Consider the following 26,289-nt stretch of genomic DNA (forward strand, 5'->3'; position numbering starts at 1 on the left):
ATGGAGGCTCGGGATGGGGTGGAAAGGGATGGCTTGGTGGACAGGTAGCTAGAGAAGGCTGATGGATACAGGAGGTGGCTAGGTGGATGGAGGCTCGGGATGGGGTGGAAAGGGATGGCTTGGTGGACAGGTAGCTAGAGAAGGCTGGTGGATAAAGGAGGGTGGCTAGGTGGATGGGGGCTAGGGATGGGGTGGAAAGAGATGGCTTGGTAGACAGGTAGCTAGGGAGGGATGGGTAGGTAGAGGAATGGTTGGTTAGGGGAGCCGATGAGATGGCTCCCTGCAGCGTGCCCCTCCTCCCAGAAGGCTGGCCCTAGCTGCCCCAGGGCCAAGGCTCAGCTGTCTGCTTTCTCCCCCCAGCATCCCTTCATGGAGCTCCGTGTGCTGGAAAACAACAAGCGCTCGCGGCGCAACCTGGGGCTGGACTGCGATGAGCACTCCACCGAGTCCCGCTGCTGCCGCTACCCGCTGACTGTTGACTTTGAGGCCTTCGGCTGGGACTGGATTATTGCCCCTAAGCGGTACAAAGCCAACTACTGCTCGGGCCAGTGCGAGTACATGTTCATGCAGAAGTACCCGCACACCCACCTGGTGCAACAGGCCAACCCCCGGGGCTCAGCCGGGCCCTGCTGCACCCCCACCAAGATGTCCCCCATCAACATGCTTTACTTCAATGACAAACAGCAGATTATCTATGGGAAGATCCCGGGCATGGTAGTCGACAGATGCGGCTGCTCTTAAAACCCAGCCGGAGCTCCCCCAGCCCCGCTCCTGTGCTCCTGGCCAACCAGCAAGCGTCATCTTTGCTTCCCCCCTTTTTTATAGATATAAAAAGAACAAACATTAAAATTCTTTTGTGAATGTCGGGGGAGGGGGGAGAGACAGAACCCCCCAAGAAAAACAAACCAAACCCAAACTCTCCCGCGCTTCGCCATGCACTGTGCAATAAGCAAACGTCCCCACATGGGGGGGGCCAGCTGGGGTACCGCTTTCCTCCCAAGGCAAGTCTGCAAAGGCATTATTCCCTGCCCCCTCAACCCCACCCGGCCATCGGCAGCACCAAGCAGCTGTGGCTCAGAGAGGTGTCTCTTACCGGGGTTTGGTTCTTGGAGGACTAGCCGGTCCCTGGGCGGCCTGGGAGCGAAATGGTTAACGCTGAGATGGCAGGACAGCGACTCTTCAACCGTTTACAAGCAGTGGAAGCTTTCTATGTGTTTAAGTTAAAAACAAAAAATCAGAACAATTATATGGAGTTGGAGCACCCACAGAAACACACAGGATATTTTGTACGGAACGAGAGAAGAACCGAAGAACAAAGCGGCCTGGTAAAAAGGAAAGATACCCTGGATCACTGGCCTTTTCTTCCAGTGGTTTTGTTTCGGGGGGGACGGGAGAGGAGATTTCAGCTGCCTGCCCTTTGAGAGAGAGAATTCCCCTGGCAGGGCTCCCGGCCGCAGCCAGCAGCCAGCGTGTGCTGCGGAGAGCTAGGAGGGGACATGGAGGGCTAGGGCTGCATTGCTGATGTTGGAAAGTCTGATCCTGCTGGCCCAGCACAAGTTAAACTGCCTGATCTGATCCCACCGCCTGGCCCAGAGCAGGTGCCATGAGCCCAGATTATGGTCAGGCTCCCTGATCTCATTGTTCCTTGTCAATCTGCTCCAGAGCAAACTCACTCCAATCCCATCACCCCTTGTGCACCCCAATGCCCTCATCCCATCACCCCTCAATACCCCAACCCCTGACACCCCTCTGCATCCCAAGCCCCCATTACCCCTGCATACCCCAAGCCCCTTGTGTACCCTGAATGCACCCATCCTGGCATCCCAGCACCTCCTGAACTCTCTACCACACCATCTCAGCCCGAATCTTTCCATCCTGGCACCCCAGCACACCCATCCCACCATCCTCTGTGCACCCCAAACTCCCTGATCCCATTGTACTGCTAGAGACGAACTGGTAGGGACGACAGGCTCCAACTCCTGTCTGGGCCAAGCTTTGATCCTAATATGGGGGAGGGAGTTTGGGAGTATTTGCCTGCGAGAGGACTGCAGGAGCAGGTGAAGGAGTCCAGCAAGCCCCTGCAGCCCCACTCCCACAGGGTGCCGTGCATGCCACTCGTGCTAGAACGCTGGCCGCACAGGGGCCCGGCCTGGAAGGAGACAGCTTCCCGTGGTAACTTATTTATTTATTAATTATTCTGCTTGTGAGAATTCACAGTTCGCCTGGCTACTGCACTAGAAAAGCATGTGGCCTCCCAGCTCACCTAGACAGAGCCGTGTGAATGGCTGTGGTTTTTAATGCACTTACATAAACCCTTTTCTTGCTGTCTTCGGAATCACCAAATAACCCCCTGCCCCACGCTAGGTCTGAGATTCTGGCCTAAACCCCACAGCCCACCAGGGATAGCCTGCCAGGGTTAACAACAGACTGAGACCCCACTAGCACACGCAGAGGAAAGCCAGATGATCTGTCCCAAGCAGGTGTGTGAGGGATGGAGAATCCTGGCTCCTGGAGGCTCCACTTGCATTCCTGGCCAGGTGGAGGCCAGAACAGGAGCAGTCTGTCTGCCTGCGGAAGTCTCTTGAGGGCAGTTGTGGAAGCACCGTTCCCTAGGCTGTGTACTCAAAGCATTAGGAACAGACTGGAGGGAACAATCTGGCCCTGGACGTTTGGGCTGTTTGGAGGGACTAGGCAGGATCTCTCAGGGCTTTTCCATCACTGAGATCTGTGAAGAGAGTCACAGGGATGAACATGGCCTGATGTGCTTCCATGATGAACCCTCACGGGCCATGGAGCTTTGTCCCAATGCCCTGGCGAGAGGTTTGCTGGGTTCGGCCCAGGCCCCGGTCTTTGTGATGGTCTCGGTCTCCAGATGCCATGGGAGCCAGGCAGACAGCAGTGTGCAGCGTAGGAGGCTCAGTGCTCTGGATGTGAGGAGGAACTGAGCCTGGTTGTGCAGTCGCTCCGTGGATCCCGACCAGCTCCTGGCACAGGGGCAGTTCTGGAGAGATTCTCTGCTATCTGGCTCAGGCAATCAGGCTGCCAATTATTTGCCTCTTGGTTGCTGCTTTGCATTCAGCCCAGGGACCAGATGTGGTTCCCCCAGCTGGATGCCCCTGTGTGAAGTGAGTCAGGGAGTCCTGGTGGAAAACCCACCATTGCAATTGGGATTCACCAGTCTATTTGTTGGCATCAGAGAGCTCTTGGAGACAGAGCATCTCCAAGGGTGGCTGATGGGGTGGCATAGGGCAAGCTCCCCAGTCTGTGGGTTCAGCCAGCCTTGCACTTCCATGGGCATTACCTTCTTGGTCAAAAAGTGGATCACTATTCAGGAAAACAGGAAGCTTCATCCCGCTGCCCTGAGGAGAGCCTGGGGTTTGTTACTGGTGTGCAGCAGGATGGACGCATATGGGTCGAGTTTATCTCTAAAGGAAGAAAACTTGGCCAGAAACCCTGGCCACGGAGAATTTTGCTGATGAAGCACATTTGCTTCCCACTCTTCCCTCGCTGTTTGGATTATTACTAAGAACATTTGCACAAAAACAGAATCCTTGTTTCTCAAGAGTTCATTGGCTCCTGCTGCTTGGGACTGCCCCCCACCCCCGCCCGTGCCATCGGTAGGATGCAAACAGAATCCGTGGGTTGCCATCTCTGAGCTGTCATGGGGCAGCGTCCCCGGCGCCAAGCTGACGGACCATGGGGGAGTTGGATGATGTTCCACTGCAGATGTCAGACCAAGACCCTGATGCCTCATGGTCATTAAAACCCCTGGAGTACAACACTTCCCACGCTGGGTTAGCAGAGACCAGCTACAGAACTGTGTGAAACTAAAAATACCTCAGCCCTTTCGCCCCATTCCTTTGCCATGGACGCATCAGTGTAGTGGGCACTGGGTGAGGCCGGGCCTGCGACTGTGGAGGGAGCTGTCGGTGAGACGTTGCCTGTGCAAGTGGGGCCCACTGGAAGGAAAAGGCCGGAGAGTCCCCGCCCCTAGCACTTATCTTAAGAGTCTGGCATGCTGGCCAAATTCCAACGGGGCCTCTCTAAGCTCGTCTCAGGGGTCAGCTGGAGCCAACACCTCCTTGCTTTCCTCTCCCGATACTGTGTGCAGGTACTAGGGCAGAAAGGCTGCCAGGTAGACCCGCCTTTTCCCCGGGGCTGGGGCCTCCCTGGCTCTAGGTATACACCCTACAAAGCACTTAGGGGTGGGTCAGGATGAAAGAGGCTCTGGTCCTGCTATGTGCCACTGCTAGAGAGATCAGTTCTGCTCCAGCTGAGCTACTGACTCCAGGGGAGCAGGATGGGCCCACAACACTTAGCACTTGTCTCCTGCTTTTTGCCTGTAGATCTCAAAGCGCTTTACAAAGGGGATGGGCCCCGCCCGACAGAGGGAGAACTGAGGCGCAGAGAGAGGATGTCACCGTCCCAGTGTCGCACAAAGAGCCAATGGCAGAGCCAGGCACAGACCACAGATCTCCTGGCTCCCAGTCCAGGCCTTAGCCCCTGGGCTGCAGCCTTACTCCTTAGCACTTATAGACTGTAGCGCTTTACATTTTCAAAGCACTGTTCATAGATTAACTAACTTACTCAGCCCATGAGCTGGTTCTAGCCAGGCTGTTAACCTAGGCTAAGGATGGGCAATGAAAGGGATCAGGCTGAACTCCTGCTAGAGAAAGGAAGGAAACATCGACCCTTTGCCACTTTGAGGTGCCTCCTGTATTCCATCCGCCTGACTCTCATCCTCCTGGCTCATTAGCCCCCCACTGCTGGAGCAGGCTGGGCTTTTCTGCTGCACACCAGCCAACTGAGGTCTGCAGTTTGTGCTCTTGGCAGGACAAGAAAGCATTTTCCGTTCACTGCCAAGGGAGGCCTGGGCAGGGCAGGGTCAGAAAGGAGATCGGAATATTGTCTGGTTTCAAGGAGGGGTCATTAAAGCAACAGGAAGCCATGAACTCTGAGGACCCAGAGATTCTGTTTTCATGCTGAAGTTCTGAGCGACAGAGAGCCAGATCTTAGTGTTGTTAGAAGAACCTGTCCCTCCGATGTGGCTGTGATCTGAAATGGCACCATCTGACTTGGCATCCCTGTCCCCTTTCTCTCCTGTGACAACCACACAGCCCCTGCCCAGCTGTGAAGGAGTGAGAAAGATTCACAACCTGCCTCGCGCATCACCGCAGCCACAACCGCCAGCTTCTTTGACCATGGAGCAGAGAGAGAGGAAGGCCCCAGTGGGGCGACAGGGTTATAGGGTCAGCAAGCGGTCGGGGAGCCCTGCAGCGGTACCTGGGTGGCTGCATTGCTGGTTCTCATGAAGAGGCAGTGCTGGAATCTACATCTGCAAAGAACCTTCTGAGCTCCAGAGGCAGCAGCCAACTGAACCAGGAGCTGACTGGCCAATTCTCATGCTCCCTGCAGCCCACTGCTGCTTTATTCTGCCTGGGAATCATTTTCCCATCTGGCATCTGAAGCAGGGACAAGGAAACAGCCCCTGCTCCTCTGTCAAATCTGCTGCTGGGGACCTTCTGTTCTCTTCACACCTTAGCATGATGCTTCCCAGTCCAGGCATGGAGGGCGGCCCCAGTTTGGGGGTCTAAGAACACACCTCTTCCTCTTCCTAACAGAGATACCCTCTGCCCCTCTGGAACAGCATGACTTGAGCAAAAAGGACCCGGAGCAGCTTTGTATCTAACCCCTCACAGTATGCCTCAGTTGGAAGGACCCAAGAGATATTACTACCCCAGTGAGCATGTACTAAGGTATTCAGAGTACCAAGGTCTGGGCTGCATGGGTCTAGCAGTAGACCAGGTGACTGGGAGTCAAGACACCTGGATTTCTTTCCTGCTGTTGTCCTTTTGGGGAGCTGCTTCCCCAGCTGTGCCTCAGTTTCCCCTGTGAAATGGGGCTCACCCCTGCCTCGCAGCCTGTGGGGAAATGGAGGCGTAAAAAGGGAAAGCGGCTGGCAGGAATCACTGGCTCTGTGCTTCTCCCACAAGGCCCTGCTCTAGGAACAACCAAGTGGCATGAAGGCAGTGTTTCAGGAGTGGTCATGCTCAAGGAAACAGCTCTAACAGTAACCTGGCAGGTCTCTGGTTTTATCCTGCTTCCTGTTTGCTCGTCTCATACGGGGAAGGTTCATTTTCTAACCGCCACCGCCCAGTCTCTGGCTGCTTCCAGCATTGTCACTGGGAACGACGCTTCAGCAATCTGGAGGCGGTGGGTTATCCCGCTGCTGCTGCTCCCCTCACTCTCCTGGAGCTGGGCTGGCTTGCCAAGGGACAGCATTCAGCATCTAGGAGGCAAACCACTCCTTGCCAACATGCCTGGGGAACACTGTTTCCCAAGCCCAGCTGATCTGTTCAATACCTTTGCCCAGAACCTCTCTCTAAAGCTGCGCAGGTCAACCTGGGATTGGACGATTGTTACGTACTTGAATCCACTCCAGTTTTAAGAAGGAGACGTTCTCAGGGGACCTGAGCTATGGAACTGGGCCACATACTTGCCATCATGTGCCCCGTCGCCACGGGGGAGCAGAGGAAGGAGGGAGTTAGCGTGAATGATGAGACTATTTCTGACTAAGTAGAGTTTCCTGTTGATGGCCTCACTCAGACATGGAGGGGGAAAATGTTAACCCAGAGATCAGAGATGGAAAAGACCAGTTAGATTTATGGGGGAAGGATTGTTCCCCACAGGACATTTCTAATGCTTCCCCAAGGCTGTTTTAAAAGGCTCTGAGCAATGGGCTATCCCAGGATAGCTCAGGTGTGTCTTGCTCACAGCAGCCAAGGGAGCTCTCAAGCAACCTTCTAACTACAGCTGAGATCAGTCCTTCATGCTAACTACAAGCTTGGGAGGTCGGATAGGAGACAGAGAACAGGACCAGGACCTTACTTGTGGCTAGAGTAGCTGACAAGCCGCCTAGATCGTCCTCATGAGAGATGAAGCCTAAAGAATCCTACACATCAGAGATGAAAAACAATCCTTAGGTCCCATCTGTTCTGCCTCCTTCATTCCTTACAGCATATTTCCTAGTGCTTTCACCAGGCTGGTTTAAGTTCTCCCAGTCAATGGGAGACCCACCAGTGAGATGGTGGTGTTTGAATCAGGGAAGTTAGAAATGAGAACGGTGTGGTAGACCCTGCAGTCCATCTCCCTGCAAATACACAACCCCTTCTTAGACACACACATCTGCCAGGCAGGCCCCTGCTCTCCCTCTTAAACATGGAAGCTCTCACTGGCTGTTGGCTGGGGCATGGAGAACTTTGGGGAAATTTTTACAGCCAGGTGACACCGGAGATGAAAAGTCCTAACTCTGGCAACGGGGAACGTCACCCATGGCTGTTCTGTGTATTGTCCGGGGGAATCTGACTGGCTGAGGGCAGGCAGGTGTTGTTTCATGTGTGTTTGTACAGATCAGCCCTACGAGTATTTTATTATTTACTTTGTGTATGTTACTGTGCGTAATGTCTTAGCTTGTGTTTGTTTTGTCAATGGGTATCTGAAGATGAAGAGAAGAGTTTACGAGGATGGCGGCTCAGGAAAGAAGCCATTGGTTGGGGTGGGTTGTTTTTTTTTTTTAATCACATGACCAAAAGGCCATTCATTGGTTGGGTTGTTTTTTCATTGTTGTTGTTTTAATCACATGACCAAACACAGCACTTGAACATCAAAAATAACTAAATAAATAAATAAATAAAAATATTTTAAAAAGTAATAATAAAAAAAATCAAAGAGTTCAGCGCTTTCCGCTCCAGTCCTGCACCTGTGACTCACTCACCCTGGGCCTGAGCCAGCGACTCAGATGGGCGCCACCATTACAGACAGTGCAGCTAGAGGTGCATGTGCTCCCATCAAGAGGGATTCTTCTGGCAAGGATCAGCATTGGGTTTTCAGGCACTGGCCGCTGCACCAAGCAGTAGCTTTTATTCCCAGTAAATGGTTAGACTTGTTTCGTCAGCTGATTTCCAGGTCCAGGGGCCACCACAGTAGGTGCCCATCAACAGGCTTCCTACAAGAATCCACGGAACGTTTATTGACTTGGCTGATGTACCCATCCACCCCCTCTGCACTGCTCCCTCTCACCAAAGCAAGATCTCAATCCATCTCGGAGGCGACAGGCAGCACGAGCTATGGGGACGCTCTGGAGGCTCAGAGGTAGTGGCAACAGGAGACTTGATTCTTCCCAAATTGCAGGAGTGAGGCAAAGCGTCTGACTCGGGAACGCTGAATGTTCACTGTAAAAATTTCTGTATTGAGAGACTTGGGCTAAGGTACCATTTGCACTATGGAAGGTTAAAGAAAATTTAAGAGACTAGTATGGGGTTTCCCTTTGTGACACACCAAGGGCTTGACAGGAGATGCTTTTATGTCTGTGCTTTCTCTTCTTGTAATTGCTGTGCATAAGGATTAGTGCGTATGCGTCTTGATGTTTTTTGCTTGCTGCCAGAGGAGCTGGGTCCCTCTGCCCTGCTCTGTGTCTGTGGAATCCCAGCGGTCAGAGGCTAGGCACCCGTGCCAGGATACTCAACTGAATCCAGATGGCGGCTTGTAACTGCTGCACTGCTAGCATCACTGAGCTCCACTTGCAATGTGTGAAATTCCCCTGCTTCTGCATCTTCTACAGATCTTCTCTGACAAATGGGGACAGTTCTGGGTTCCCCAGCACACAGCCCAGCCCTGCAATCCCCAGGTATCACTTGGGGCCAAGCAGAAGGCTTTGCCCATGTGATAAGTGGCTCAGGAGCACGGGAAGAAACTGGGCTGTGCATTGGTGTCTTGCTGGAGAATAACCTGTCTTCCAGCCCATAAGAGAGGGTCCCAGCTGCCCACTGCTTATGAAGAACTCCACAGCCCTTCCAGAAAGGGCAGGGAAATAGTTGTTGTGTGTCAAGGAGCAACCTTGATTTTTGAAATACTTTTATGAAGCCAGCGTGAGAAGGGAGTTGGGTCTAGTGGTTAGAGCTGGGAATCAGGATTTCTGACCTTGAGCAAAGGTTTGTGTTCCTCCTCAGTAGAACAAAGATAATACCTACCTCATAAGGGTCTTGTGAGGCTTCATGACTGCGCGAGGCATTTTGAAATCCACAGGCAGCAGGCATGCTACAGCCACATACAATGCTGAGAACACACGTATTGGGTGACGGGTTTTTTTGTATAACATATTTAAAAGGAAATGCCACCACTCCCTCACCTCCCAGATCCAACAGAAATTAGTCTTAAACCAGAGGTCCCACTGCTCCAGGCAGCCATCTCCTCAGCTGCTGTTCAGTTGACTTTGAAGTTTAAAAAGCTTTAGTGTGTTTCACTTCTCTGCCAAATTGACAGAAAAACTACCCTGCTGACTGTCCCTGAGCTGAAGGCAACACTGGAACTACTCTCCAAGCTGAATCCACTGCTGGAGGTGGATTTAACAGCCTCTGGGGGAAAAAAATGGTTTCATATATATCATGTGGTCCACGTTAAAATGTCCCTCTAGGAAACAAATTCCTTCCCCCCAGCAAACATTCCTGTTTAAAATTCTCACCAAGGGGTCAGATTTCACACGGATGCAATCAACTAAAGAACAACAAAAAACTCTGGTACATGAAAATGGAAGATAAAAAACCGAAGGAAGCTCACATTTATGATGAGATGAGGCAGAACCGGAGGGATTTACAGCTTCTCTTTCATAAACTAGTCTAGGAAAAGCTACAGGAAAGGGAAAAAAAATGCAATGACTGACTTATTTCCCTTCCATGTTGTATAATCTAAGCTCTAGGCATTTGTATATATTATAACCACTGCTTCTGTCCCAATTTATTTCTTTCTTTTTTTAGACTTTTTTTGTACAATAAAAATGATATAGCCAAACAAAACAAAAAGGGGGGGAAAAAAGGAAAAAGGAAAAAAAATCTGCTGGCAAATGCATTTTCCTTTGGTGACTTTTCTTTGGTTGTCTTATGACAGAGCCTAATGCAAGGAATAGAACTTGGGGGTTCTGCTGCCCAGATTGCAGCTGGTACATTTTAGAAACTCTCTAAGTAGAGCTCGATTTATTTCCCATTTGGTTTATGGTCTCAATCTCTCTCTCTCGCTCTCTGCCTATCCATAAACACCTGGGTTCTGCGCCAGCTCTGGAAGGCAAGTTGGTTCTAGTGGATCAGAGAGCAGGGGACAGGGCCTAGGGATCAGGACTCCTGGGTTCTGTTCCCTATATGACCTTGGGTCAGTCACTTCACCTTTCTAAGTCTCAGTTTCCTTATCTGTCTTTACTATCTGAGGGCATTTAATTCCTGTTTGCAACATGCTTTGAGATCTTTGCTTGGGAGACTCGATACAGGCAAGTTCTTCCTGGCTGGCGAAGGCCCGTGGGATTCTTTGGAACATGACATATTATAGACTATATGGGCCAGCGCATCGTAAATCATTCCTGATTTAGCAAAAAAGGAAACAGGCTTGTAAATATCCTGGGGGCAAGGCAAGGGCATCCAGCATTAGCTTGGCCCAAACAGGCACTTCAGCCATGGTCCAGTGACTTGGTCTGTGTGAGCTGATCCCAAGGGCTCTGTGGGGAGCAGCCTACAGGATTGGGCCCTTGTCCTGCACCTCCCTCCATAATGGGCTCTGGAAAGCTTCTGAGGTTTGCAGCTGAGCCTACACATCCTCAGAGCCTTCCAAACGCACGTGGTGGCGCATCCAATCCCTTCAGCTCTCCCCTGTCCATCTCCTCCCTTGAGAGTTTTTGGTTGGAATCAATGACCCGAGTTTTGACTGGCTCCAAAAATGTGTTTCTTAATGTTTCTCCTTTTCTCCCACACTCCCTGATGCTAACCATAAAACCAGTCCACCACGTGGGTGGAGGAGCTGCTGGGAGAAGAAAATCCAGCCTAAACCCATGCCCAGAATGATTCTCCGTAGCTGCAGGACATTCTTGCTTTCATATGCCAGTCAGACCAAACACAGCCATCCTCTCTCTCCCTTTTTAAATGCTCTGTAGCTGTTTCTCTTTGTAATTTTAACAATGATGCAAAGACAGGAATGCACCCAGCTCTGCAAAAAAGCAGCCTGTCAGCAGAGCTGCTCCTTCAGGTGCCTCTGTCTCAGCAAGGACCATCAGGATGGGTAGCAGAGGGCTCACCTGGCACTCAAAAGAGTCAGGGGCTCTGGTTCTTGCTCCTCCACAGCCTTCCTGTGTGACCTTGGGCAGCCAGGAGAACAAGTGGCACCAGTTTACTCTGTGGTGTAAATATCAATTGTGGCAACCCCCTAGGTGGACTTGCTTAAATTCATTAGGAGCAGGGTTAAACCAGACCCAAATCAGAAGCGCTTCCAGTGATACAGGAGCATCCTTGCAGGGCTCTGCACCTGTTTAAGACCTTTTCTACACATGCAAAACTGTACAGCTTTGACTCTGCTATTCTCGTTCAAGTGGCAACCCTGTCCCCAGGGTGGCTGCAGTTATAAAGGTACTTCAGAGCGGTAGGGCTGCCAGCTACACCCATCTAAGAACCCCCTCTAGCAGCATATACACAAGGAGCTATGCTGATATTGCTACGTGGGCAACAAATCATCCTCTGACTGACAGGAGTTAAACCAACGCGACTTTTGCATGCAGACAAGCCCTTAGATGCTGCGCCTCAGTACCCTCCAGTACAACCGAGATGCCAGCACCGCCTCCCCTCACCAGGGCTGGGAGGTGCTTATGGGGGCAGATAAGTGCCACAGCCAGCTGACATCAGTGACACTGAACTCAGTTGGCTTTGCCCAGGATTACTCTCAGACCCATCCAGCAGCAATCCAGCCCTGCACAGATGACACCCAGCCCCTAGGGATGCTTGCAGAGCAGAGCAAGTCCAGGGGACAGAAACCAGGCTGGGGTGGAATAGCAGGGCCCCATGGGTTCTGCGGGGTGTAAATGGTGCCAGGAGTGGGCTTGGCACCTTGGTTAAACTGCTCTCTACATTGGCCCCCCGGGGTAGAGTTGCCGGCAGGGCTCCCATCTGATGTCGGCTCTCCCTGAGCACAGGCAAGGAAGGCGAGCCGCAGCTCCAGCAGCACCCCCAGCAGAGAGGCTCTCCAGAGATGGACAAGGGAGAGCCATCCCCGAGCCTGGCTAATGCAGACAAATGGGCAGGATCTGGCCTGAAGCCAACCACGCCCCCAGGACACGCTATGGGTTATTAAGAGTCTTCCCTTGTACACCTTCCATGCCCCCCTCCAGCTAGTCCTCACTGATACATCCCCCACTTTGGGAACCGCTGTGCAAGGAGGGGAACCTGCATAGCCAGTGCCAACTATGCCTGGTCTGTCATGTGAAAAGTTCGTCCTTTTCTTTGGAAGCAGAGGGGGGCAGCGGAGAAATGGAGAGGAGAAAGCTCGCACAGCTTGGTCTGGGTGGGAGGCAGCACTCAGCCAGGGCAGAAAGGGTTAGAGCAGGGGTTCTCAAACTGGGGGTCAGGACCCCTCAGGGGGTCACAAGGTTATTACATGGGGGGTCACGAGCTGTCAGCCTCCACCCCAAACCCCACTTTGCCTCCAGTATTTATAATGGTGTAAAAACACTTTTTTTATATATTTAAATGTAGGGGGGGGTCGAACTCAGAGGCTATCTGTGTGAAAGGGGTCCCCACTACAAAAGTCTGAGAACCCCTGGGTTAGAGCATCCAGGCCATCCCCCAGGGGAAGTTAAAGAATCGCACGTGTTCTGAAGAGGCTTGTGATGTTTTGGGGGCTCCTGCTGGCTACTAACCCCAGGGGAAAAGCAGCTCCCCAAAACCACAATGCAGAGCCTTTGGCCAGCTGGGTCAGCAGGGACCATCTGCTGCTCCCAGCCAAAGGACGGCAGTGGGCTGCTGCGTGAAATGAGTTTGGTGGGTCTCAGCCCAGCTCCAACTGTCATCCTCCTGAAAACCACCATTCCCTCCTGGGCCACCTCAGCAGAGGGGCCAAGGGCTGACTGAGTCATGGAGCCTGAATGCCCCTCTCCAGCCTCAGCCCCAGAGAAAGAGGCAGGCTGGCAGGAGAGCATGTGACACTCCCCCTGGTCCCAGGCTACAGCAACCAAAGGGCATCCAGGCCCATAGCTATCCAGCAGGCACCTTGCCATTTGGTGGTTCCCTGTCCCGTCTTTTGGCTAAAACTCACTGGCTGCCAACCGCTCGCTCACACTTTCCTTGGGGCTGGAAGGAAAAAATGGGAGGACAGGCCACAAACATGGGGAGGGTTATGCTAATTCAGGCAGGCAGGGCTCTGGCCTTCCATGTGGGGCTCCAGAAGGGAGAGCAGCTTGTCTGAGTTGGCTCTGGGCAGTCCCAGGTTGGGTAATGCAAGGGACCTAACTTTTCCAAAGCCAACAGTGATTCTAGGTACCTCATCTGAGGAAAACTTAACAAGTCCTGATTGCCGGACGGTGCCTGGTACTCACCCTGTGAAAACTGGGCTCTTCGAAGAGCCCACAGGTTGGGCCCCCAGAATCACTTGCGAAAATATAGGACAGAGGGGCTGTCCCTGCAGTAGACAGCATGGTTCAGCGGACAGAACAGCAGGCTAGAAATCAAGAGACCCTGCATCAGGGCCCAGCTCTGCCACGTGACTCTGGGCAAGCCCATCTCTCCAGGCCTCAGTCCCTGATACACATAGCCCTCGTACACCTAACATGGGGTAGTGCTGGGAGCTTTAATAACTGCTGGCCAACGGCTTTGGGATCTCCAGCTGAACGGGGGGTAGCACAGGGCAAAGGAGCCCAGGCAAAGCTGTCGACAAGAGGGGCAGTGTGGCGGTTGGTATTGCCAAGGCAGATGCTCATTGGCAAAGCCAAGTGACATTGATAGGCTGTAATCAGTGTGCTGGTCCGAGTCAGGGCCTGAGCAGCGTTCTAGCCGTTGAACTCCGAGACCTGCCTAGGCATGGGTCTAGGAAGGGTCCACACGGCATGCAGCATATGGAGCAGTGCGGTTCGATACCTCTGCTAGGACTCCAAATGCCCTGGTGGATGACATCCTCCTGCACACATGGTGATACTCACCCTCCCACCCCCCGGCTTCCATGACTGCTGCTTCCTCCTTGCGCAGCTCGAAATTGTAAAGCTGAGATTTACAACTGGCCCGAAGTGCCGGAGGAAACCAGATCCACGGCAGCTTTTATGGAGCCCTCATTAGGAGCTGGCAGGTATGCTGAGAATGTCACAGCTAATTACATCTATGATCAGAGGGAGTGGGGGACCAAGGGGCACACACACTGACATTAAACCAACCCAAGGCAGGCTGGTCCTTAGTCTATGGACCAGTGAGCACGGGTGCCACCCGGCTGGGGGAACAAGGATGAGGGAGGGAGCGAATGGAGCAGCAGAGGGATTTGCTAGCATCGCTGGTGGGACAAGAGGGAAGGACTCAAAGGGTAAAGTGTGGGGCAGTGAGCAGCTTGGCTCAAGCATGGACCAGCCTATGGGGACCTCAAATAAACCTGGGAGAGACCAGTGGGGGACTTCCTATTGCCAACCCATGAGCCCCTCATAGGGGCTGGCCTGGGTACCGCTCCCATTAGCTAATTGGCCCTCGCCCCCTAGCGAGGGGGTCCTCTGTCCCTTCGCCCGGCAGGATGGACGCGCCATCTTACCACGGCTCCTTTCCTCTCCCGTGATGTGACTCTCCATTCTCCATCCCTACTCTCCCTTGCCCCAGTTCCTGCATTTCTGGCCCATTCACCCTCTGGGACAATTCTGGGTCCGTTTAATCCAAAATCTCCCCCACGGAGCCACCTTGCTGTAACCAGCCACTTCTTCAAGACAAGGCCAAGGGCCGAGCTGGATCTGCATGGAGTGCATATGCGTCGCTGTCAGCCCTGGGCTATGGGGTACCTTGCTCTGGCTGTCTCTGGACATCCCTTTCCTGGCTGCTATTCTCATTCTGCCTGCTAGGGTGTTTCTTCGAGCCTGCAGTTGCCTGGTGTGAAACACATTGATGGGCTCAGCTGAGTTCTTTCTAGACAGGTGCATCCATATTACAAACCGTCCCCTAGCGCATTGCAGTTGGCACTAGCTGCCCCTCCTGTCTGGCCCCTGAAGATAAAACAAAGATTGAATAGGAAGCAGATATTGGATGCTCCTAGCCTTGTCTGACAGCTACCAAGCTGGGGAGAAACATGAAATGCCCCTGAGGGCTGTCACTCCAGCCTTCCCAGCAGCGCTAGTCACGGATGCAGTTGAGTTTTTGAAAGGTGCGTGCAGCTACTTTTCAGAGGTGCTGAGCCCAGCCAAGGTCTCGGGGAAGCCAGAGGATGCCCAGCTCCCCAACAGACTCACCTCACTGATTACATTCTCAGACCAGTCACTTTCAAAGGAAAATGGGAAAGAGGGTTGTGCCTAGAGAGTCAGGAAAGTGACTTCCCACACCCCAGCTCTGCTCCCCCTCCTCCCTGTACAGGGGTCTTGAGAGCCCTGGGTTCAGTTCCTGACTCTGCCACAGACTTCCTGGATGACCTAGGACAAATTACTTAGCTTCTGTGCCTCAGTTTCCCCACCTGTACAATGGGGATAACAGCACTGTCCGGCATCACAGAGGCATTGAGAATTGATACATTAAAAGCTGTGAGGTACTCAGAGACACTGTGAGGCAGGGTAGATAATCTGTGAGATACTTGTTAGCTGTGCTCTGGTAGCACCTGAGAGCCCCTGTAATGGATCATAACCCCATGGGACACCTATACAGACATCTGGAAAAACAGCCAGACCCTGCCCTACCTGGTCCCCTATTACGGCAGCAACAGATCAGTACCTGAGCTAGCTAAGCCTGAATTGCTCAAATACGAGGGCTCCAGCTGCAGGCTTTGTTGCATACCGGCAGGTAACTCCCACCACTATGTTACTATTAAAGGGTCTATAATATTATTGAACCCCCATCTCCAAGCTGCCACCTATGACACAGCTGAAGGCAAAGATGGCTGGTAGCAGTTGGCAGAGCATCTGGAGCTTTAAATGGTTCCTCTCCTGCAGAGCGACAGTGACCGCGCGGGAGGGCGCATGGGGCTGGGCTGAGGGTTAGGGTCGGTCAGCCCCCTTGTAACATTCCTGGTTGGGTTGGTTGGTTTGCTTCGAAGGACGATGTCAAAAGTTTAATGAGAGCTCGCTTTTGTTCTGGGCACTTCTCCCCCGAGGCTGCTGGGAGCTGCGCCCTGCATCACCTGCTTTCCCCGGCCCTCGGCTGACCTAATTCAGAGACAGAGGGTGCAGGCACGCAGGACAGACAAATTAGGACAGGGACAGAGACAGTTACCTCCATCCTGGTGACCACCCACAGCCATGTCAGAGGGAGGGGGTGCAACCCCATTTCAGCCATGCCATAATCTGGCTCTCCTAACCTTCCCCCTCTGATGCCTAATAAGACTGTGCGCATACAACGTTCACAGTAATTATACCAGCAGGCAGGGAGCTTGGCTTCGATCCAGTGATTCTGCTGCCTGTGAGCAAGGACTGTAATGCAGCGGCAGGGTGATCACGCTGGAGAGGTGGGCACAAGCCCTGATAAAGTACACATGGGTCCCACCATGCTGTACAGGACAGCAGCCAGCCCACAGCACAACAGATGGTTTGGGGAAATTGTCATCCAATCGGCCCAGCCTAAACTCAGCTGTGGGGTGTCCCTTGTTTGTCCAAGGTCTCATGGGCACAGTCCACAGCCACCGTGGAAGGACGAAGGGCTGAGCTGCCCCTGCTGGGGAGCAGTTCCAAGCTGATAGTTGGAGCCCTACACCTTCTCCTCCTCAGGGACAGCCCAGTCTTCTAAAGGTTAGAACAGAACCTGTCCTGACTGTCTCCTATCAACCACAGCTTTATAAACCTCAGCCTACCATTCTGTAGGGCTAAGCTGCATCTTTGCACCTGGCGCTGGGACCAAAGCTGTAGAAAGCAGCCAAGGATCCATGCATATGGACACTTCCACCTGCTGCCGTACGTGCTTCTGAACCTTGATTCACACCTGGGATAAGCTGTCTTTGCTGGAGAAAGTCCAAGCAGGTGGGGGAGCAGCAAAGCAGAGTGGCAGGTCACCCTGAGGCTGCCACGAGCGTGGCGAGAGCAGAATGGCACGTACACAACTGTGGAGAGAGATCAAATGTCCTCCCTCTATTCCCCACTGAGTCTCTTCTTCCAAGGCACCTGGGATGAGACGGGGGGGAAATCCCTCAGGAATTGAAAACATCTTCTCTTCTGAGACCCCACAACAAGCCAATTACACTACACAGGAACAACAGGGAACATCTAACATCTGACCCTCATCTCTGGGAACTCCTGGCTCAGCAGAAGAGAAGCAACAGGTTCTGCTGAGTTCCCTCACTCCATCCTTCTACCTGAGCACAGGGACTGTGGGATTCTCTGGCCTGTGCTATGAAGGAGGACCACAGTGGCCCCTCCTAGCCTTGTAATCTCTGAATTTATGACACGTCCATACAGCATCCAGCACACTGGGGCTCTGGCCTGCCTGAGGTCTGGGCACCAAGCTTCTCTTGCGGGAGTGCCAAGAGCAGATACAGTATGACAGCAATGAGAAGTGTGACTGACAGCTAAGGGGCGAGGTGCCGGGGAAGAGTTGACTGCAGGAGCTATCTGGGGAAGAGAGGACAGCCCAGCTCACTCACTTCTCTTCAGGCTTTTGCCAGAGCATGTGCTTCCTGAAGCATGTCCTGAAGGGTCATCACATGGCCAACCATGGCACATGCCCCTCCCTCCAGCTTCCAGCTTCAGTGCACCTAGCAAACAGAGCTGCTGGGGGGAGGGAGTAACACACAGACATGTACTTCAAAAAGGGGCAGGACTGAGGGAGCAACCATGGCATTAATGTCCAGAGCAGTTCTTGCAAAGGAAGTGAGCCAGGATGCCTGGGTTCTACCGCCAGCTCCAACACCAACTCCCTCCAGGTCAAGCCACTTCTGCTTCAATATGTTTCACAAAACCATCATGCAGCCCAAGTTTCCCCACAGACAGGGGCCCAGAAGCCCCCTGAACTGTCGTGACAGCAGCCACTCAGCCAATCCAGAAACTGAGCTTGGAACAGAAGCCAGGACTCCAGACTTTCAGCCCCTGCCCCTACACACTAGACATTACTGTTTCTGACGACAGGAATAGAACCCAAGAGTCCTGACACCAAGCCCCTGCTCGAAGCCTTGGTGTAGAGATGCCAGTCTTCCTGCTGTAACTACTCAGCAACATTCCTTCTGTCCTGAAAAATATTTGGGGTAGTGAAATTATATTGATTATATAGAAAATCCATCCCTGGCCTTGGATCACCAACAGGCCTTCCTGAGCTCCGATTTCTAAGAGAAAAGCACAGTTGATTCATGGTCCAAGCAAGCTGCGCAAATCAGAGTTAACTAGTCCTGAACCCCTTGGATTAGCCAGAGACTCCAGGTATTGAGCCAATCGCAGCAGCAGCAGCTCACCAAGTCCCAGTTGTTGCAAGATGGATATAGATATTTATTTTTTAAACAGTCCATTCAACTCCACATGCAGGGAGGAGGGGGAAAGCGTGGTCAGAACTATTACTGTTAAGGTGCACAGAAGGGGCAGCACCTCAAGACACAGCAGTATGGAGTAGGATGGGCCCTTGCTGTGAAACTAACCAGCCCTTGAAGCAATTGGGAAGGGGATAACCTGTAATCTAATCAATTTGAACATAACAACTTCAAGAAAGCGAGTTTACCTACAGTCAGTTTCAAGGCGACTCCAGAAGATTTCAGTGCAGGCCTTTAAGATATTTAAAATTGTGGGGAGGGAAGGAAGGGGCAGAAGAAATCTTAAGTGTATTGCTCTGTATTAACCCCACCCCTTCCTCTCACATGTTCTCAGGCTCTGCTTTTGTTTCCTTATTTTTCTGAATTTAAACACAAGACGTTTCCAACCCAGCCACAGACGACTCGGGGCAGGAGGCCATTGGGGTGAAGGGGACAGCGCGAGTGGAAAGATGTGTTTGTGTTTCTTTGTGAAGGGGCATGCACGCACGCGCACAGTGTGCCTATCTCTCTTCTCTCACCCCACCTCCTTCTTCCCTTCACATTGTGCAAGCCCAACCATTTCCCACCCCCACTCCTCCCGCCAGCCTGACCTATAGTCCCACTTGCGTTTTCAGCCCAAGCGTCTGCTGTGAAAAGTGACTTCATGCTGAATTTGGGTGCTGCGCGGCATTACCAGCTCTCACGCTGCAAGCCCTGGCCCTCCTTTTCTTTCGCTCGTTTTCCCACACTTTCCCCCGCTCATTGTGTGCCCGGTGCTTTTTTTCTCCACCTATTCAGCCCAAATTAGTCACGAGCGGCTCCCAGCTTGGAGAGGAAAAATAAATTAGGTGGTGTTTTAAACACAGTGTGATTAGAATGATTTCCCCCCCACACTGCAGAGGGGAAAGCCCAGCCTTTAAAAGAAGCAGTGTCCTCTACAAAATAAACTCCCACCAAGCGGGAAAAAGAAGCAGGGGGGAGAGAGAAGGGAGGGGAGATCTCTATAGGCAGTGATGCCCCCTGTAGCACTGGCTGCAGGAGGCAGCTGCTGGACCAGGGCTGGGAATACAGAAAGTGCCTATATACAGGCAAAGGGAGAGAATGGTCGATAAAGGAGAAGGGAGGGAGTAGACTGGGGTTCATCGTTATATTGCTCCCATGGCCAAAGGAAATTCAATCCCGAACAAGGAGAGGGAGGTGAAATGGGGGAGCAAGAGACACTTGAGTAGTTTTACTAGAGCACAAGGAAGCGATCAATTTGATGCTGGGTGCAAGGGAGAGAATGCCGGGGGAGGGGAGGGAGGCAGAATATGCATTAGTGCCCCTAAAACACGAGGAATGATTTGGCATGGTAGACAGAATGTGCAATGGAGACACTGTCCATATCTGTAGTGATCCCATATGCCCAAGGGAAACTGAACAAGCTGAGCTTGCGTGGTTTCTAGAGGCAATAGGGGCTGGGTTCCAGTGGTCAGACAACAGGACGGCAAGGTAGAATATCTGGCTTCTATTCCCAGCTCTGGGAAGAGAAAATACTGACTAGTTAGAATGGCAGACTGAAGTCAGGACTCTTGGGTTCTGTTCCTACCTCAGGAAGGGGAGTGTAATCAAGTGGCCAGAGCATAAGCATGGAAATTGGAACTCCTGGGTTCTACGCCCAACTCTGCTGTACAATCTTAAGTGAGTCCCTTTCCCGTATGTCAGCCTGTACAAAGGGGACACCACATACCTACCACCCGGGCGGGATTAGGGATTTGAGTACCACCAGCACCCCTCCTTGCAGTACTGTCAAACAGCTGATCATTTACTCCACTTGGGTAGTATACAGAGAAGCACAGGAAGCGATCAGAAGCAGCCAAGGCTACAAAAGGACATTTGCACTTGCCGAGCAGACCAAGGGCAATCCTAGAACTGAGAACATCTGACTTCTTAGCACCAAACAAACAAACAAAGGAGGCCCTGCATGTGCAAGATGCTTTACAGGACAATTAAAAGCAGAGTCCTTTCTCCAAAGGGCTTGGAAAGTTTAACAAGGTCAACAGGAAGCGAAGAGGAATTCTGTATCCAACAAACTACAGGGAAGAATGTAGGGAGGCAGAATGAGCTAAAAACTGGGGCTTGTCCGAGATGCCAGGCGTTAACAAAGGATCATGGGATCTTTCACGACGACAAGTGCTCAGGATCTGTGTGTTTATTCGAAGGTAAGGGGCACAGTACACCATGGGAAGTCATTTAAACCAGGGCAGAATGGATGGAAATGGCGTTTTCCTTTGGCGGTGGGATTGATGTGCATGGGTGTAAGTAACACCACAAGATGCAGCGCCAGACAGAATCAGATCTCAGTGATGTCTGGCTCTGTGCTAGCACTGCCCAGCCGTGACACCACAGGAAAAGCACTGTTACATCACACACCAAATAGGCAGATACAGGTGTTGCCTTGAAGAAGCAGTTTTATTATGAAACCAAGAGTGAAATGCAGTGTTTGACCTGGCATACTTCAAAACATCTCAAGCAAATAACTAGCAGTCATGAGTGGAATAGAAAACACATATTACAAAATCTGACATACAAAAAACCCCCAAACAGAATAAGGTTATTCCATTAAGTCTGGAAGGAGACAGGGGGCTTCGCTTCATTCTACCATTGACACCCCAAGAGAGACACAATGCAACCTGGATCCTATAGTTGCTGGGCAAGCAACCCAGCCTCAGATATTGCTTAGAATCACCTGGGGCATACAGCTGAGACATCAGCCTGCAGTGGTGGTGGTGCAGAGCACAAGCAATTTGAAGATCTCTACATTTAAAGAAAAATATATTGCTTTTCAAGAATCAGGCTGGCCCCTTTGCCCAGCTGCTGTTCTCCAGCGTCTGAAGGAACTGCGTGTGACCAGTGCAAACATCTTTCCAATAGAGAGCATGGTCAGAAGCAACAATCCCAGGACGCAAATCTCTGAAGTACAGGCACATTTCAACCAAAATGAACATTTAAAAGCAAAGATCAATCAAGGGGAAATCTGCCCAGCTGTTCTATTTTTCTGGGGATCTTGATATAAGTTTAAGGGTAAAAAAGGTTACATAAGATGCTAGACGCACAAGGAATACCTGTGTGTAAAAACCTATTAAGGAGATGAAGAAAGGCACCATACGTCTTCCTTCTCTACTGAATCACTGCTAACAGCTACTGGCCTCAGAGGCCTAGAGCAAAGCATGGGATAACAGCTCTCTGGTATTAGCTAACACGCTTGCTCCATCCACACAACTTAACATGGAGAACGGATTTCTACAGCTTCCTGAAAAGAGAAGGTGCCGTTTGAAAGGCTAACCAGACAAAAGGTGCATAACGAGTTGCAGCTGTGCTGCATTTCGCTGCTGTACCATGCATGATGTTGCAGGGGAAAATTGAGAAGTTAACGTGCAGGAGAGAAATTCGCTTCAGTTCAGATGCAGAACAGGTTCACTGCAACACCTTTTCAAACCGTGTATTCCCTGGACAAGGTTACTGCTGTTCCCCTTTGCAAGAGGTGAGGCAGGGAAGGCTGGTTTAAGAGTGTGTGAGGTGTTAACAAGCCTGACTGAGCTAGCCTGGATGTTAGATGAGGACAACACAAAATTCAACCTGGGAATAACCTTCAAGGGATCTGAACACTTATACTCAATGCCACAAGCCCCAGAACAGCCCTTAGAGGCAGGTGAAGTAGGTTTCATTTGTAAATGTTCTGGTATTCCCCTCTCCTTATTCCAAGGCTTTGGCCTTGAGCTTCTGCCAATCGCCAGCTGCTGCTCCAACCCATTCCCCACTAGTCCAGCCCTGGGAGCAGAGGTAGGTGAGAAAGACCCTTTAACATACGGGGTGGTTCATGAAGTTTAAAGCCTATCTGATACAAGAATTACTACTATGGTTTTTGGCAACCCGGTGCAATATACTAGAAAGGCCCTGCCCTGGACAGCTAGGCAGCAAACACGATGTCACAAGCTGGGAGGGGCAACCCACGTAGAAGCTGATGATCCACAGCAGAACCACAGTAGGGATGTGTTGGTGCACTTGAGCTGACGAATGTTAGCAGCCAGGCTATTGGTGTGCATGCCCTGACACTGCTGAACTTAAAGAGCGATTTCCTCAGGCTGAAGGAGGGAGAGGAGGGTTTCTTTGCCCAGGGCAGCCCAGAGAAATGGAGACAATAAAAAACAGCAACTTTTAAATAAAAGGGGGGCTCCAGGTAGTTCCTGCTTTAAGTGGCACAACCTGCCTCTCAACCCAAGGGTGGAATTCCCCAAGACATAGCAGGGAGAGCCAACTTCATCCCTGAATGGCATATCCTTTCCTCATCCTACAGCTGATAGATGCTTGGCCACACCAGTTCTCCTTCCCCACTACCTAGGTTCATACCTGCCCCTTGTGTGGGCATGGACACCAGTGCACAATGGGTGTAAAACACTTGCAATTTTGAAGTACTGGCATTACACACCTGCTTTGCACTGCTGTAAACTACACAAGTGGCAGGGGAATGGAGAACTGGGCACTGGGATTTCTACCCACCACAGATAGAAGAAGAACATTTTTGCTCTTTGCTCTGTATAATTTTTTTTTTTTAAACGTCACAATTGAAAAAATAAGCAGCACAACTGTACAGCTATCAGGGATTCTCTGTTAGGTCCTGTGTGGGGAAGAGCCTGCGCTCCTTACTAGTGCTACTGTGTGTGTGGCGGGGGAAGGGAAGTGGGGGAGAGAGAGAAAAAGCGCGCGCACACACATGAACGTGCTCTCCACCCAACCGGGAAAGCCTAAAATGGACAGACATCAGACAATCCCAAAGCGTTCTGCTCTTTTCCTCTTCTTTGCCTGCAAAAGGGATTGAAAGAAAAATCAAAACCAAAAAGAAACAAACATGCACAATTCAAACCCCACACACATTTGGATGAAGACTGAAAAAAAAAACAAAAAAAACCACACTTGATGGTAGAAAATGACCCTGGTGCATGGCTGACCCAGCCCCTGCCTGAATAGGGGATCACAAGGTTAGCTCAAGAGGGTATTTGGTATCAATGCTTGGCAAGGCGCTAGAAGATTTTAGTCCAGCATTTGACGAAACGGAGCTTGAAATCAAGTTGCAAAAGCATAGAGTGCCCAAGATACAGTGCTCCTGAAGTCACTTCATCTCGCTGGCAACGTGCTACAAAAGGGAACAATGCCTACTTGAGAGGCCTGGAAACCCTTCCAGGCAATGGGGAGGTGGGAAATTTAAAAGGGCAAAGGGTTACCACTCTTCTATTCAAGGAAAAGGTGAGAGGGACACACTAAACTGCATTAAATATTCTATTGCGTCTCTCAGATATGCCTTTAACTTGATACACGAGGGGCATATAAATCTTAATTTTTAGCAGGATAAATAGCCAGGGGGCAACAGAAGCCCAAACCAAGAATCTCCAGGGGAAAGGTGCATTTGAGCGCACACAATACTAGTAAAAAGACCTTTTTGTTCCAGGCACAACCTATAAGTGACCTAGCGGAAAAACATGGAATCCTTCACCCCCAGCCACCCTCTCTGCTCAGACTGAACAGGGGCTCGTTCTCCAGTGCTGCTTGCAGAAGGCTGGGAATGCCGTAAACCATTTCATTCAAGGGAAGCGTTTATCGAAAAAGCTACAAAAACAAAACAAAAAAAGCCCCCAAACCCCACCTGAATTGCTGAGATCACTCTTTGGAGCCAAACAAAAAACCACTTCTTGTATGTCGAATCCAGAAGCCATCTGGTTAAGTAGTTTCTAAGACCCCACCAGCTCACCCTCCCGCAACCTTTGCCAATTAATTGTTAAAATTAAAATCCACATCCAGCTCCCCTCTGTGGACAGTGATGGGGGCTCAGCTCTCACTGATTTATGCTACAGTATTATTTATGCAGCACTAATAGTGTTCATGGTACTCGACAAAGAGGAACGTAGGAACTGCCCCAGGACCATCTACCCTGGTCTCTGGTACCAGGTGCCGCACAGCAAGGCATAAACCCCCATAAACTAAACGGTGAGGCACTGTCTTGCAGAGCTCACAAATTAAAAATCAGACCAAAGATACAACAGCAGGACAGAGGTGTCAAATCAAAAGATGGAAGAGAGAAAAGCAAGGGGTGTGATCAATTTCTTGATCTTTACTTGCTCCTTCCTTTCTGTGTTGTGAACTTTACATGGCTCTTATGATGAAAGGAGTGAAGCAACTTTAAAGTCCAAGAGCTTCCTGGATAAAGGAAGTCATAAGGAGGGATGTGAATGGGAGGTAGTATAGTAGGCCACTCAAGGCATAAAGGGAGCAGCGTGGAGGAAAGTGGAGGAGAACGGTTGCTCCCAGTTTTCTGCAGGCATCTGTACTAGTCTGCAAGACTAAGAGCTCAGCCGCATCAGCCAGCACTGGCCAGATCTTGTAGCTTGGGCTGCTCCACTGGGGGTTAGAATGTATGCAACCCAAGGAGGCAGATGCTCATCATCAACATAAAGAAGAAAATTTATCTTTGCGGTACCATCACTCAGGTACCTGAAGGAACTGAATATAAGTACTTGCATGTGGACCAGTAGGATGAGATCTACTTGTGTAGCAAGATCTCATGTGTGCAAAGAGTTACAGTGCCATCTTCTGGGATATTCAACTCTCCTAACAAGCCAGCATGGAAAGTGTTCTCAGCTGCCCTCTCACCCCCAAACTTCTTATCACATGTCCTTCTGCTTGCAGGTTTAGCATTTTACCTCTGTGTCCTCTGTGGCTCCAGCCCCAGCCGAACTTGTTACAATGCCAAATCGCTCCTTCCTCTTCTTCAACTTCTCATCATCTTCGCTCTGTGTGGAAAGAAGGTAGAAGATTTAGTTTGCCAGCCAGACCCAAAAGAATCAATTTAACAGTTGATAAGGTTCCTTTCCTTGCCCCCAAATCTTCTTGCTTTTAGCTACACCACCATCTGCTAGAGGAAAAAAAAAAAAAGAGTAGTTGCAAGATGATTTTGGGGTGCACATGAATTAGTGCACAGAGCTGAACATACACGTTAGCAGGCATCATCATGCTGGCATGGTTAGGTGCCCCGTCCAGAGGGGATTTATTGAACAGATGCTAAAAAGAACCTCAGAGGAGCATTTATGACAAGTAGGTCCCCATGCAAAACCTGCTCTCTCTCTATGGTAATCAAGGAAAAGTGAAACCTATTTCTCTGGAGCACAGTGGTGAAATTTGTGAGTTTGTGGGATTAATGGTTAAAGCTAAGTAATCTGTGACCTTGCACCTGCCTAACTTTGCAACTGCTCTATCCCCTCCACTTTAAATGTGTTTAATCTTTAACTGTCCACACCTTAACAGGTCAAGTCAAAGAAGAGTCGACCACGATAGCTAGTGAGGCATGGTGCAGTGAGGTAGGAAGGAAAAGGGGAAGCCTTTATATTCCCAATGGAGTAAATGAAAGGCGCTGGATTGGCAGCCTTAGAGCGCGAGTCTGTTTAACCAAAGCAGTACAAGTACCTGGACAGTGGCATTGTAAGTTTCCTGTCAATGTGTCCCAGTCCTGACAGGTAGGGGCCCTTCCTAAGTTCTCCCTTAATGACCCCATTAAATGTCTGCCCTCGGTAATGGAACCTAGAACTCATTTCACATAGGCCATTGAGCAGCAGACCAGGGTTGGATTTCAGTTAGGAACCTAGAGGTGAAAGCCTCTGTATCCTCATTACCAATCCAAGTACCAACAGTACCAATCCAACACTGAGGATTTACAAGATCTCACATTAAAATCGAAATGTTTCCCCGATGAAATGCTCCAATGGAAATAATTCTGAAAACTGCCCCGTAGAGTTTGCCACACAA

General features: G+C 51.0%; 2 protein-coding genes and 1 long non-coding RNA gene across 4 annotated transcripts in view; 2 read left to right on the forward strand and 1 right to left on the reverse strand.

Moving 5' to 3' along the window:
* GDF11 (growth differentiation factor 11) overlaps window positions 1-807 on the forward strand; it is a 19,714-nt gene extending 18,907 nt beyond the window's left edge. Inside the window, exon 3 of the mRNA XM_032785654.2 lies at window positions 361-807. Within this exon, the coding sequence (XP_032641545.1) occupies window positions 361-741 (381 nt within the window). The 3' untranslated portion in view covers window positions 742-807. The remainder of the gene's footprint in view (window positions 1-360) is intronic.
* Window positions 1-26,289, forward strand: part of LOC142045970 (uncharacterized) — a 128,965-nt gene that overhangs the window by 84,487 nt on the left and 18,189 nt on the right. The gene's annotated exons all lie outside the window — the stretch shown is intronic.
* Window positions 20,889-26,289, reverse strand: part of SARNP (SAP domain containing ribonucleoprotein) — a 53,262-nt gene continuing 47,861 nt past the window's right edge. For both annotated transcript variants that reach the window (XM_032785594.2, XM_032785592.2), the window contains 2 exons: window positions 25,191-25,280; window positions 20,889-23,298 (listed from right to left, as the gene is read on the reverse strand). In XM_032785594.2, the coding sequence (XP_032641485.1) occupies window positions 23,257-23,298; window positions 25,191-25,280 (132 nt within the window). In that variant the 3' untranslated portion in view covers window positions 20,889-23,256. The remainder of the gene's footprint in view (window positions 23,299-25,190; window positions 25,281-26,289) is intronic.

The sequence above is a fragment of the Chelonoidis abingdonii genome, chromosome 26, assembly GCF_003597395.2.
Source record: "Chelonoidis abingdonii isolate Lonesome George chromosome 26, CheloAbing_2.0, whole genome shotgun sequence".
NCBI lineage: Eukaryota > Metazoa > Chordata > Testudines > Testudinidae > Chelonoidis > Chelonoidis abingdonii.